Source organism: Mauremys mutica, chromosome 11 (genome assembly GCF_020497125.1).
Source record: "Mauremys mutica isolate MM-2020 ecotype Southern chromosome 11, ASM2049712v1, whole genome shotgun sequence".
Lineage (NCBI taxonomy): Eukaryota > Metazoa > Chordata > Testudines > Geoemydidae > Mauremys > Mauremys mutica.
In genome coordinates this window covers 68,858,973-68,871,545 of record NC_059082.1, presented here as the reverse complement: position 1 = coordinate 68,871,545, position 12,573 = coordinate 68,858,973, and the positions used below count along the sequence as shown (strand labels likewise).

At 37.5% G+C, this 12,573-nt stretch overlaps 1 protein-coding gene across 1 annotated transcript in view; it reads left to right on the top strand.

Annotated features, from left to right (window-relative positions):
• Window positions 1-12,573, top strand: part of SMG1 (SMG1 nonsense mediated mRNA decay associated PI3K related kinase) — a 114,645-nt gene that overhangs the window by 23,725 nt on the left and 78,347 nt on the right. Inside the window, exons 4-6 of the mRNA XM_044980792.1 lie at window positions 4,030-4,166; window positions 8,092-8,150; window positions 10,877-11,090. Of these exons, the coding sequence (XP_044836727.1) occupies window positions 4,030-4,166; window positions 8,092-8,150; window positions 10,877-11,090 (410 nt within the window). The remainder of the gene's footprint in view (window positions 1-4,029; window positions 4,167-8,091; window positions 8,151-10,876; window positions 11,091-12,573) is intronic.

Here is a 12,573-nt window from a genome sequence, read left to right as displayed (position 1 = left end):
GCAGCCAAAAGAGTCTCAAATTAGAGTGATCTCCTTGTAGCAAGGATTCCAGTTCCTAGAGTGGGAACTTCATGGAAGAAATTCCAGCTCTTTCCTTATGAACACCAGGGACTGACTGTGGTTCCTTCAACACTCCTCACTGGATGTATGGTGTGCTTTCCCATTTCTTAAGAGCATGACTTCCAGATAAGCCAAGAGCAAAGGAAAATGAATACCGTCTACATGGCTATAGTAAGCAGTAAGGTTGAATACATTGTCCTCAGTTCTAAGGAAGAAATTACAATGAGGAAATAACATGTTCTCCATAGGCCTTTGTGAAATTCTTTGAGCTTTTGGGGATGTATAGACATGCTGGCAAGAAATAAGATGTACATTAGACTGTCAAGTTTTCCTTGCCATTTCCTTTTCATAAAGATGCCCAATCACCTGTAAGGTCAAATTTCCTCAAGGTTTTAAGACTCTGAACTAATGGCCAATGAGAAACAGATTCTCAAATGCCTTTTAATTTTTTTTTAAACCAGGCAGGGTAGTTACAACAATTGATACCTGTCTGGAAGGTTGGGAAGCACTTTTCCCAACCAGAATAGTACAAGGAGCATGGTCTTCTAGGGTGAAATAACCAATTAATATTTACCAGAACAAAGAGTGACAATCCACAAGGGTCTCAAACCATTGATGTAGTAGTCAGTAATGACTAACCCTAATATTTCTCATGCTCCATATCTCTTAAACAGCATGGAAAATCTAGTCATCCAGTCTTCCAGAAGGAGTCCTGCATTCTCCTTTAAATGGAGGAAGAAAAACTACTATCCATCTGAACTCCCTCATTCAAGAGAACACCATCACAGTTGGATGGCTAAGCAAAGAACGGATGAATTTTATGGATTAGAGTTGCTACCTCCTGTCTTGGAGGCCTCCAAGCAAAACTACAATTCTTCTTTTTTGTATTTGTATGCACTAGACCAAAACATGGAGCAGTAGCCACTCACAATTAGGACCAACGGAGCTCTTGTCCACGTTTACTTTTTTCTTCAGAACCAGAAGAGATCCTATTGAAGATCAGAAGAAGAAGAGCAATAGTCTTTCTGATCATGCAACCTGATGTAGGATGCCATGTCTTTGGGGATCAACAAGTCTCTGGGAAATAATCTGTTTGTTCCACACAGGAAGAATCTGCTAGCATGGGAATTAATGCCATATCAGGATCCTACCAGGTGGAAGTTATCTGACTGGTTGTTTAGGTCATCTAATTATTCTTTTTTCCCCAGTGTTAATATGCCTTTCTCATCAATGAAAGAATTATGAATAAAGTCTATGCATGCCAGTTGGTGTTCAAACACTAGAGCAAGGTCGGACAAATCACTCATAATTCACATCAGATTGTACAAGTGTGGGATTTTCACCGCTATGGTATGGATAAAGATGAATCCATGTGAAGTGCATGTTTCCTCTATCCTTGTTTGTCCTCATAGTAATAAGACTATGATTTTCCTTACAGCCAGATGTCAAAATATATCTGAAAGCAGACTCTCTGTTACTTCTGATAGATGAGCAGTTCATTCACCTCAATTCTTTTATCTGATATTAAAAGTATTTACTGAAAATTGGTTTAGGTTTCCCTAAAATTTCACTGTACGTTTTATTTATCAGAGTCTTTTCACCTCCTCATGACCTGATTTGTAGTGAGGGATCTCGGGGAAACTCACTTCTGTGTGTTCTACTTAGACAAACAGGTACCAAACATAGATTCTATTTCCAAAGTAAACCAAACTTTTCAGTTTTGCAGTAATTCTGACCTCCTTTGGTAAGATTCTCTCCATGTAAAATAAATCTGACAAATTTTAGACAATTGCAGAGTCCTCAAGATTCCTGAAACCTAGTAGGTTACCATCTTATTTAGGGCTCCAACTCACCTATCAGTAATAACCTTCTGGACCATGGGATGGTATATCTTGAATGAAGGTACTGGTCAGGTAGTAAATTGATCGATCACTCACTAAACAATACAAAACTTATGTGGAGTCCGTACTCAACACAACATTTTGATGAAAAGGTTTGCATGTAGTAGTAACTTGTTAACTTTTATTTTATATTACTGTGGCACAAAAGAAGCCCCGACTGAGATCAGGGTCTCATTGCTCTGTACATACACACATATTATAAACAGTCTCTGCCCAGAAGAGCTTGACATAGAGAGGATGGAAAAAATAAGTATGATGCCTATTTTACAGATTAAAAATTCTGTATTTGTCTCTCTTCTAACATTAAAACAGCAATATGTCCTGCCACCCTCAGTGGAGTGGCAGTACTTAAAATGAAAACCGTTGCTAATCTTTCCTAGCGTGTGGATGCCCTAGGCCTGCCAGAGGCCCCAGAGCTAGAGGAAACCTTGGAAATGCCTCACAAACTCCCCAAGTCCATGTCTGCTATATATGCTTTACTAATGAAGAACTCCTTTAGTTTGGAGTTCTTTGTGTAAGCATAGGAAGGTGAGTTATCACAGCCCTTAAAAGAATCTCAGTGGCAGAGCATATTGCAGAATGTTACAAATGCTTCTGTGAATCTCATGCTATGACTGATATACAGCAAAAGATTCTATTCAAAATGTATTGGACTCCACGGAGGTTTTGCAAGATGGGGTCTTGTCCTCTGATGTATGTTGATGCTGTAATAGAGAAAAAGGAACCCTTCTGCATGCTATGGGACTGTCGAACAGTCAGGCAGTTGTGGAAAGAGGTGGACACAAGTGATGCTGGTGCTATGCTTCTACAACCAGACCTCAGCTTAAAATTATTTCCTAGGTTATGTACCTACTGTGCTAGGTTTAACTCCACACAAGACTTTGATTCTTGAGAGTTGCCATAATTATGAAGCTCATGATTTTACAAAAAAATGGTCTAGGCTTATGCCCAGAATAGAGCAGTGGACCTGTCTGAGTGAGCAGCGAAAGAGAGAATATCTTACCGATGTAGAGAGCACTTATATGAATTAGAAGAAATTTGGACCCTGTTTCTTGATGCATTTGGATAAAGAATGTAGACAGCTCAAGGAATAAAGACTTCCATTCCATCTGACCCCTTTGCTTTTATTTCTCCCCCTTCATTCCCCCCCCCCAGTTTTTTCCGTCCCGTTTTTGACTGTGTATTTTTGTTACCCCAACCCTAATATGTTGTCTCTGTGCAATATGGTTTTATTTTTATGTTATCTAGTCTTGCAGCTTTGACAAGCTATAAAATTGCATAATTTTATTGACTAGCCTGTGAAATGGGCGGTATTTCATAACATATACAAGCTGTACATTATTTACTTTTTGTATTTTTTTGTTTCTTTATGAAAACTAATAAAGGAATGTCAAATCTGTATTCTGCTGTTCTGAATTTCTGAAATGTGTTATTCCATTCCATTCCAGTTAAAATCTCTCCTGCTTGGGACACCAGCTGCTAAGATTTCATTTGGACCTGAATATACGGGATATTAGGAAAGTTAAATTCACCTGAAAACTTTCTTTCTCAATAGTTAGGGCAAATAGGATTAGTGAGTCTATAAGAAGTGGAGACATAATTACAGTAAAGATATTCTGTTTTGAACAGCTCTGTTTTCCTGCCTCTACAGCAGGGTCTTCTACTTATAAAACACAACAGTTAATCTGTTCTTATTGTTAATCCATCATAAAATTAAATTTTTCAGTTTTGAAGTTCTTGCACTGATAGGCTCTTCAGCAGGCAGGGTTAGCCTAATGCTGTAACCACAGGTTTTGTTCTGCCTCAGAGCAACAAGGAGACAGAAGAGACATTATAAGGTGTCTCCTATTTGCCAGAAGAGAAGAAATTTTCAGGTATTTGAACCCATTTTTCAATTTCATTTTTTTTTTAATTTGAAGGCTAAGGTAAAAACAAAAATAAAACTGGGTTTTGTTTTTTCTCAAGGAATGGCTATACTATTAAAATATACCCATGAGTTTAAGTTCAGCTTTCTTAGTAAATACTGATACACCACATATATTATAGAGAATAAAATATTATTTTTCAGAGCGATCGTTGTCTTATTCTGACGAGTCTCGACTGTCAAATCTTCTTCGGAGGATTACGCGGGAAGACGACAGAGACCGAAGACTGGCTACTGTAAAGCAGTTGAAAGAATTTATTCAGCAACCAGAAAACAAACTGGTTAGTAATGTTAACGTGCTGGTCCATGTATCATTAAAATGTATAATATGTTTGTTCATTTTCTAAATCAATTTTATAGAAGTTTGACTATTGAAGTGTGAGGCTGGGTTAATGCACTTTTTTTTTTTTTTTTTTAAAGGATAAACATTTCTGGGCCATGTGCCCTTTCTGTAGCGCTCAGGAAATGATTTATAGCCTGATTACTTAAGACGTTTGCCTTGAAGCAAAACCACAAAATATGTGTGAGCCCAGGATGTAAATATGACATCCATTGTACAACAGTCAGTCTATTCTTTTTCTTCTGACTGCTCCTGGAAATGTTTTCTTAATGCACTAAGTGCATTTTTACTTGCATTTAAATTGTTTTCTTATATTCAAAATTATAGTTAATTTGAATATTTTCAGTGAAAATTGAATACATCTATAAATCATGGATTACTGTGACAAGGTTCACATCTGAAGGAAATGCAATTTTCTAGAAAATACAGATGAATGGGGAGGGAAGGGAGAAGAACTTCCTACAATGGTCTTGGGGAACCAGAAGCTACCCATCCCCACTTCAATTATGAGCTATCTTGATGCAAATATCACTGTCTCACCAGTAGCTTCCCAGCTGTTGAACAGGGACGGGTGATAGAGTAGAATCCTGTGAAATTTGTGTGATAGATTATTTCAGAAAAATGAACATTTCCTCAACACCAACCTCTCAGATCTCTTTGAAGGGCAAAATAGAACCACTGAAGTATGAACCCTCTACTCCTGCCAGGGATCACTGCCAAGTTAGCAAAATTTCATAGTTAACTGTATAATATAGTAAATCTGAATCCTGTTCATTACCAGGATTGGATTGATATTTAATGATTAAAGGGCAGTCTCTGTGTTGCAAACAGACTTAAAGCCAGTTAAAAGGGGCAAGGTCATAAGAGGGCTTTACATGGAGTTAATTTTGCTATAGCCGTCTTAATATCTTTGCCTAAATAGGAAAGATTGTGGCAAAGTAGCTTTGGTTCTGCCTGCAGTCCTCTGACTTTCTTCATCCTTGACCCTATGTAACAGGATAGCTTGTACCTTTTAAAGGTGAGAGGCCTGGGGCCAGCCACTCTTAGGTAAGTAGGCACACCTTAGCAGGGATCAGGTTAGTCCCCTATAAGAGTAGCAGGAAGCTACAGACAGAGGGGATGCTCACGGAGAGAGAACTGGAAGAAGCTGTGACAGAGACTGCAGAAGAGCTGGTTGTGCACAGGAGACCTTTGTCCAGGCAGAAGGGTTTGGGCCTGGAAGACAGAGAACAAGGCTGATGGCCAGGCAGGACAGATTCCATGAGAGGAGGGTAGGACTGAGAGTAGCTTGCCAAGACAGGGAAGAACGGGGGGGCGGGGAGAAGAGAAGTCCCAGGACTGAGAATAGTTTTGCATTTCATGCCAATAAATTAGATCCTAGGAGAAGGGGTGTTATGTAAGGAGCCCCTTGAAGTGGCAGACTTGCCTGTTGAGTGACCTTAGGCTGCAAGAGGGCACGGAAGGCAGTCCTCACGATGAAACCCTGGCTGCAGGCCTCTGCAGGAGACTGCACTGAAGTTGTTAATTGATATCTTAGCAATAGTCCAGTTTGCAAGTTGGAAGTCAAAGCTTTGTGAGCCCATCTAGTATTTTAAAACTGAACTGAAACAGAGAAGACATTGCATTTGTCTCCTCTAAATACAAATTTGCTACCACGAAGGCATCCAGTCTGGCCACAACAGAAATGTTACTGTTTCTTGGAGAAGGCAGTCTTGATTCAGTAGATAGTATACCGCTCAAAGAAATTCTGGTGGATAGGGTTTCCTTGTTCTGGAAGAAAGTGTTTTACCTCCTCTGAATCACTGTTAGACACAATAAGAGTCTTCTAATTCCATTCTGCAATTTACAAAGATTTGGCATTATAGACCTGAGGTGTGAGAAGCAAAGAGCAAATTTGCCAGTATTTACATATTCGTGAGAGAATGAATCTATTGCAGATAAAACATCTACATGGGATATTTACAAATCTCCTGTTCTTCAGCAATTGGTGCTGAGTTCAGCAGTCTTGCTATCAACATCAGAAGCTTCTTTTGAAGATCATATAAATGTGATACAGTAGACGTGTAGCTGTATTTCTCAGAACATAGTGGCAATGGCCATCTAACTTGTCCTTAACTCAGCAGTGAAGGAAGTAGACCTACAAACAATTAGAACATGAAGTATCATACTTTTCACACGTGACCTATCAGAACACTGTCAAAGCCTCTCAACAGTGTCAAACCATTAATATTTTTATAAAGGAAATATGTTTTTTAACTTAGATAATTCCAGGAGCTACACTTTTCATGACTAAAATGTTTAGCTATGAGCAGATAATGTTCCTGACATAATCTTGAGCTAAAACTTTAAAACAAACAAGATTTTTAGTGAGCCATAGGGCTTGTCTACACTGCGATGTTGTCAACAAAACTTTTGTCTTTCAAGGGTACTTGAAAAAGCTTCCCCCCCCCCCAGGTGAAAAACAAAAGTTTTGCCAGCGCAAGTGGCAGTGTGAACGCGGCTTTGTTGGCAGGAGCGCACTCCTGACGACAAAGCTAATGCCGCTCGCAGGGCTGGAAGTATTTTGTTGGCAAAATACTGACAGAGCGTTCACTAAAAGCTGCATAGTGTAGACAAGCCCCAAATGTTTGTAAGCACTAGATGCCACCACTGTTTTTGCGTTTTGTCTCGCAAAGCCTGCGTAAGACTTCCCCCTCCTTGTTCCATGGTATCCTGTGCCTTTTCATACTTTCTTTCCCAGAAATAAAACAAGTTGGGGAGCCTTTGCAATGACACCATGGAATTCTGAGGGAGTCAAGCACACAGACCCTCTTATTTTGCCATTGTTTTCTGAAGTGGATCAGTATTTATCAGAATGTAAGATTTTTTTGAAGTGGCCACGCACTTTTCCCCCAAAGCACATTAGAAGGTAAACATGTTTTATAAATAAAGAAAACATAAAAGTAGGAGTATTCATTTTTAAAACATGTCATTTTTTGCTACATAGTGCCTAATACTGTTGCAATTAATGTATTTTTGTTTGACAATGCATTGCAGTATACACCATGCAAATAACTATTCCTCTAGCTTCCGCAATAATTCCCTTTGTAGAATCAGAGATGTTACTGTTTTCCAAAGTTAGGATCACCTAACAAAACTTTTTTTTTTTTTTTTAAATACCCCACAGCCTTCACTCATCATTTAAAGGGTTATTCTGCTGATATACCTGATGGTCGACACAAAAGTGTGTACCTATAGAAGACATTACAGTAGAACCTCAGAGTTACGAACACCTGAGGAATAGAGGTTGTTCAAAATGTTCGTAACTCTTAGAAGAACCACCATAACGTTTTGTTCAAAATTTACACCTGAACATTGACTTAATACAGCTTTGAAATTTTGCTATGCAGAAGAAAAATGCTGCTTTCTTTTTTTTTTTTTTTTTAAAGTAGTTTATGATTAACACAGTACTGTACTGTGTTTTTGGATTTTTTGGTCTCTGCTGCTGCGTGATTGTGTACTTCTGGTTCCAAATGAGGCGTCTGGTTGACTGGTCAATTTGTAATTCTGGTATCATAACTCTAAAGTTCTACTGTACTGGAGATAAGGCTCTCTTCATGTTTGTGATGCAACAGTATTAGCGAGAACTGCATTTAGGCTTAATCGCGGTATGTTAGTAAGCTTTCCTAGCAAGTGCAGATAGGTATGAAAAATCTGTAGCACAGTATTACAAATCTATTTAAAATAATTCATAGCTGTGTATGATGTTTAGGAAAGATATAATACAGTCCACTGTTGCTAATAATGTTTTAATGTGAGTGTAGGAAGGATCTAAATTGCAGTAGCAATTGTGACAGTTTTAAGTGTATATCCTTTAACTATTGCAGGTACTAGTTAAACAACTGGATAATATCCTGACTGCCATACATGATGTGCTTAATGAAAGGTAAGCTTCAATAAGCTAGAAAAACGAAACTGTCCACTTGAATTTTTGCAAATTGACTAATTTCTAAAATATCCATTTTCTTATAGAACACCTTTTCAAATATTGTGCCCTGACTTAAAATAAAAAAATCCTGTTAAACATTTTTAAGTGCTTTTCTGCTCCTGTGTTAGCAGCAAGGATGAAATTGACTGTTGGAAGTATGTAGAGTTAATTTCACAAAGTAAACACAGTGCAAAAAGGCATTTTTCTCCAACTATCTATGCAGTCATACTTCATAGGCATGACAAGTTTATATGAGTACGGTGGGATTTTAAAAAATGCTTAAGGGAGTTGGGGTTCCAACTGCTAGGCATGTCAGAAAATCCCACCCACATTGCTGAAGTGCAAAAATGACACACACCTTATATTTCTGAGGTGTTTACTTTTTAAAAAAAATCTTAGATGCTACTTTTAACAATAACGTACAGAATTTTCATATAGAAATGTGATTGTTATTTGCAAGGGGTTATGATATCTCTGTAACTGAAAGGTTGTATAACATCATTGACACTTGTTAATTCTCAGTTGCTATAATTAAAATGTGGATTAGTATATGTAGCCATATGTATTTTGACAAACTTTTATTTGGTGGTCATTGCAGCACAAAGCCTCTCTTGGCTTTCATCCAACATGACACATTATATGTATTGTATTACGATCAACTTTCTAATCCTGTCAAGTTGCCAAGGATACTTTCACAAAGCTACTGGTCCTGTTTCACGATGTATATTGAGCTGACCATTGTTTAGTAAAAGTCACTAATATTCCTGTTCAGAGTGAGTTTTTTAAATAATCCTTCAGTTGACATTTCTTTGTTTCAAATTCAGGAGATCTTTCTGGTGGTAATATGAACAAATTCTACAAAATAAAAAAAAATAACTTTTGCTTGTTTTTTAAAAGCTGCTTGATATTATATCCATCTTCAATTTGTATCTCTCTATAATCGTTTCCTACTCCTTTGTTTATATAGTAGCTTTTTCCTAAAATTTCTACAGACACTCAAATCCACCTCTTGTCTCTGTCGCTATACATATAATGAAGGGGACATTAAATATGGTTACAATGAAGTAAAATTTTACACAACACATAACTAACCTTTGGAACTAAATGCAGCTAGAAATCATTAGGACTAAGAATTTAAGTAGCACTCAAAAGAGAATGATCCATTTGTATGGGTAAATAAGAACATCCATAACTGCATTAGACTCGAAATACCCTTTTAGGAGGGACACCCACACCTTCATGCTGCTGGGTATAAGCAAACCCACTAAGTGACAAGGATTAGAAGAAAGCTTCTTTTGTGAGCAGGTATTCCATCATTGTTTGCTATGGGGTTTTTGGCACCCTTCTTTGAAATATCTAGTGCAACTGCTACACAGACTGCTGATTTGATCTGATATGGTACTTAATTCCTGGCTTCCTAAATAATGAAAATAATTCATACCTTAAGCATTAGCAATTTTTAACTTTTTAACTTGAAAGTTCATTTTCACTATAGTAGCTTCTGAATCTGTCAGTTTTATTTTGCTGTTTTTTCTGCTGACTGAATTAAATAGTTGGACTCTTCAAGTTTTTAAATGTTATACATAGAATACTGGAGCTTTATTATAATGTAAAGGAAGTAAGTTATCCTCAGGGGATTGGGGAGCAAGAGAACCCAAGATTTACTCATTTGAATATCTAATTATAGGTAAGGTAATAGGTAATAATTGGAGATATGCCAATCTCCTAGAACTGGAAGGGACCTCGAAAGGTCATTGAGTCCAGCCCCCTGCCTTCACTAGCAGGACCAATTTTTGCCCCAGATCCCTAAGTGGCCCCCTCAAGGATTGAACTCACAACCCTGGGTTTAGCAGGCCAATGCTCAAACCACTGAGCTATTCCTCCCCTCCTGTAGGAATGTACAGATTACAGAATGTTTGTGCCAAATGCAACCTTGGTACCTATGTGCTATAACTTAAATTAAAATAAAATTAATATTAATGTTACACATAAAAGAAAGAAAGAAACTAGTATTTTCTTAAGCTTCCCCATTGGCCAATAGACAAACTTCATACAAGCAAAGAAATACAATCCAACTAAAAGCTAAATGAAGGCTGTTTTACATGGTTTCTAGAAAGTGGCCAGACATAAGTTCTCATGTAGTATGAGAGGGAGTGAGTTCTTGAGGCTCTCCCATTAAGAGTGCATTGCCATAGGCCACAATGAGGTCATTTTGTAGGGTTGCCAGAAAAGCACATGAGCAGATAGAATCTCTTGCAAGTGGAGCATGGGAGAGAGGTGGTGTCTGAGAGAGCCAGGTCCTGAACTTTACCCCACTATATCTTATTGTGTCTAAAGTCAGCTGTCTGTTTACAAGAGGAGATTTGTTCATCAGATGGCAGGTCTAAAATAGTTTTTCCAATCTAACTGTAGTATTTCCATATTTATATAGACTTGTTTAGTGGAAATCCATTTCATATTATTCATTTTTATATAACTCATCTAAATGGCGGGTGCAGCTTTTAATGGAAGGAATACAATAGCTTCATATATACATGCATTTTTTGCTTTAGAAAAGATGCGTGTGCAAAACTTTTTTACTGAATATGTTCAAGATTTTTTCTTGTACTTGTTCACTGTGTAAAAGGTCTAACTGCTTTTACCCTCTGAAAGTGTAAATTAATTTTTTTTTTGTATAAATACAGTAGCAAATTGCTTCAAGAACTGAGACAAGAGGGAGCTTGCTGTCTTGGCCTTCTTTGTGCTTCTTTGAGCTACGAGGCTGAGAAGATCTTTAAATGGATTTTTAGCAAATTTAGCTCATCCACTAAAGATGAAGTTAAACTTCTTTACTTGCGTGCAACCTACAAAGCACTAGAGACTGTGGGAGAAAAGAAAGCCTTTTCATCTGTAATGCAGGTAAGAATAAAAGTTAAAATTGGGGCATTATTGCTTTTCCGGTATTGTATTGATGCACAGTTTGAATCAAATCATTGCTTTTACTAAAATGAACACATGAAGAGTAAGCAGTAGGGGTGTTAGAATAATAGAGATACATAACCCTGTGAAAAACACATTTTACACTTCGGAATAAAAAAGTTTGATATTTTATGAGATTTAAATGTAATTTTCCTTTAAAAATGTGATTTAAATTTGAAGTCTGGGTTATAGTTTGAGAAATCTTTACATAGTAGGGATGTATGAAATGTCCTTCTTTATTCTGTTCTTGATTAATATCTAGACTGTAAGTATTTTAGAATTAAAACTATTATTTTATCTCACTTCTTGCTGCCTGCGCTTGGTTATTGTAGCAATTTTTTCCACCTTTTTACTTGATTAAACTGGAAGACTTGGCAGCAAAACTTGCCAGACTCTCCCTCCCCTTGAAAAAAAATTATTTTAGTCATAGGGACATCTGAAATATCATCTGTCCAGAATGAGGGCTGTGAAGTATTTAAAATCAGCCTGGTGGCTGGAAGGTCCACTAGAGCACTAGCTTGTGTTTGCCTTGTATTTTAATTTGCACCTTTTTACTCTTCATCCAGTTTTGTTCTTGTGAGTATTCATGATTTCATCAGTTTCCTGGGTTGTTTTTGATAGGGAGACCTGCCTATGCTTAAAAGGGTTTGCTGGTATAGATATACTGGTAGAGTTGTATTGGTAAACTGCCCTAGTTGGAGATGTTCTTTCGCTAGTATAGTTTAAACCAGTTTCTAAAATGGAGTAAGGCTTGGTCTGTATCTAAAAGTTTTTTGCTGGCATAATTATAACTGACATAGTTATGCTGGCAAAAGCCCTAGTATAGATAGCCATTCTGGCAAACCTTCTAGCGTAGACAGAAATTCTATTAGTAAAAGAGTTCTATTGCCAATATACCTTACGCCAGTTCCCAAATAAGCTTTACTGTCAAAAGGACTCTTTTGCCAGTATAGCTGTCTATACTAGGTTTTTTTCTCCTCCTATCCTTGACCGACAGCTCTGCTGGCAAAAGCCATAGTATAGAAGCAGTTACACTGGCAGAAAAGTCATCTTGCCAGTATAGCTTATTTTGTTCAGGGAACTGGTAAGAGTTATACTGGCAGTAAAGCTGTTTTGCCAGTATAAGTTGCATCTATATTAGAAGAGTATGCTAGAATAGTTATAGTGGTATAACTGTACTGGCAAACCTTTTGTAGTGTAGACCAGGCCTAAGCTATACCGGCAAAAGGACTCTTGCCAGTTTAATTGCATCTATACTAGGGCTTTAGCTGGCATAGATATGTCAGTCAAGGTCGGAGAAAAATCACACACCTTACTGATATAGCTATGCTGACAAAAGTTTTAAGTGTAGACCAGGTCCACACCTGTAGCACAGTTGCTATGCTTGTTTTGAAACGCTAAACTTTTTTGTCACTGTCACTTC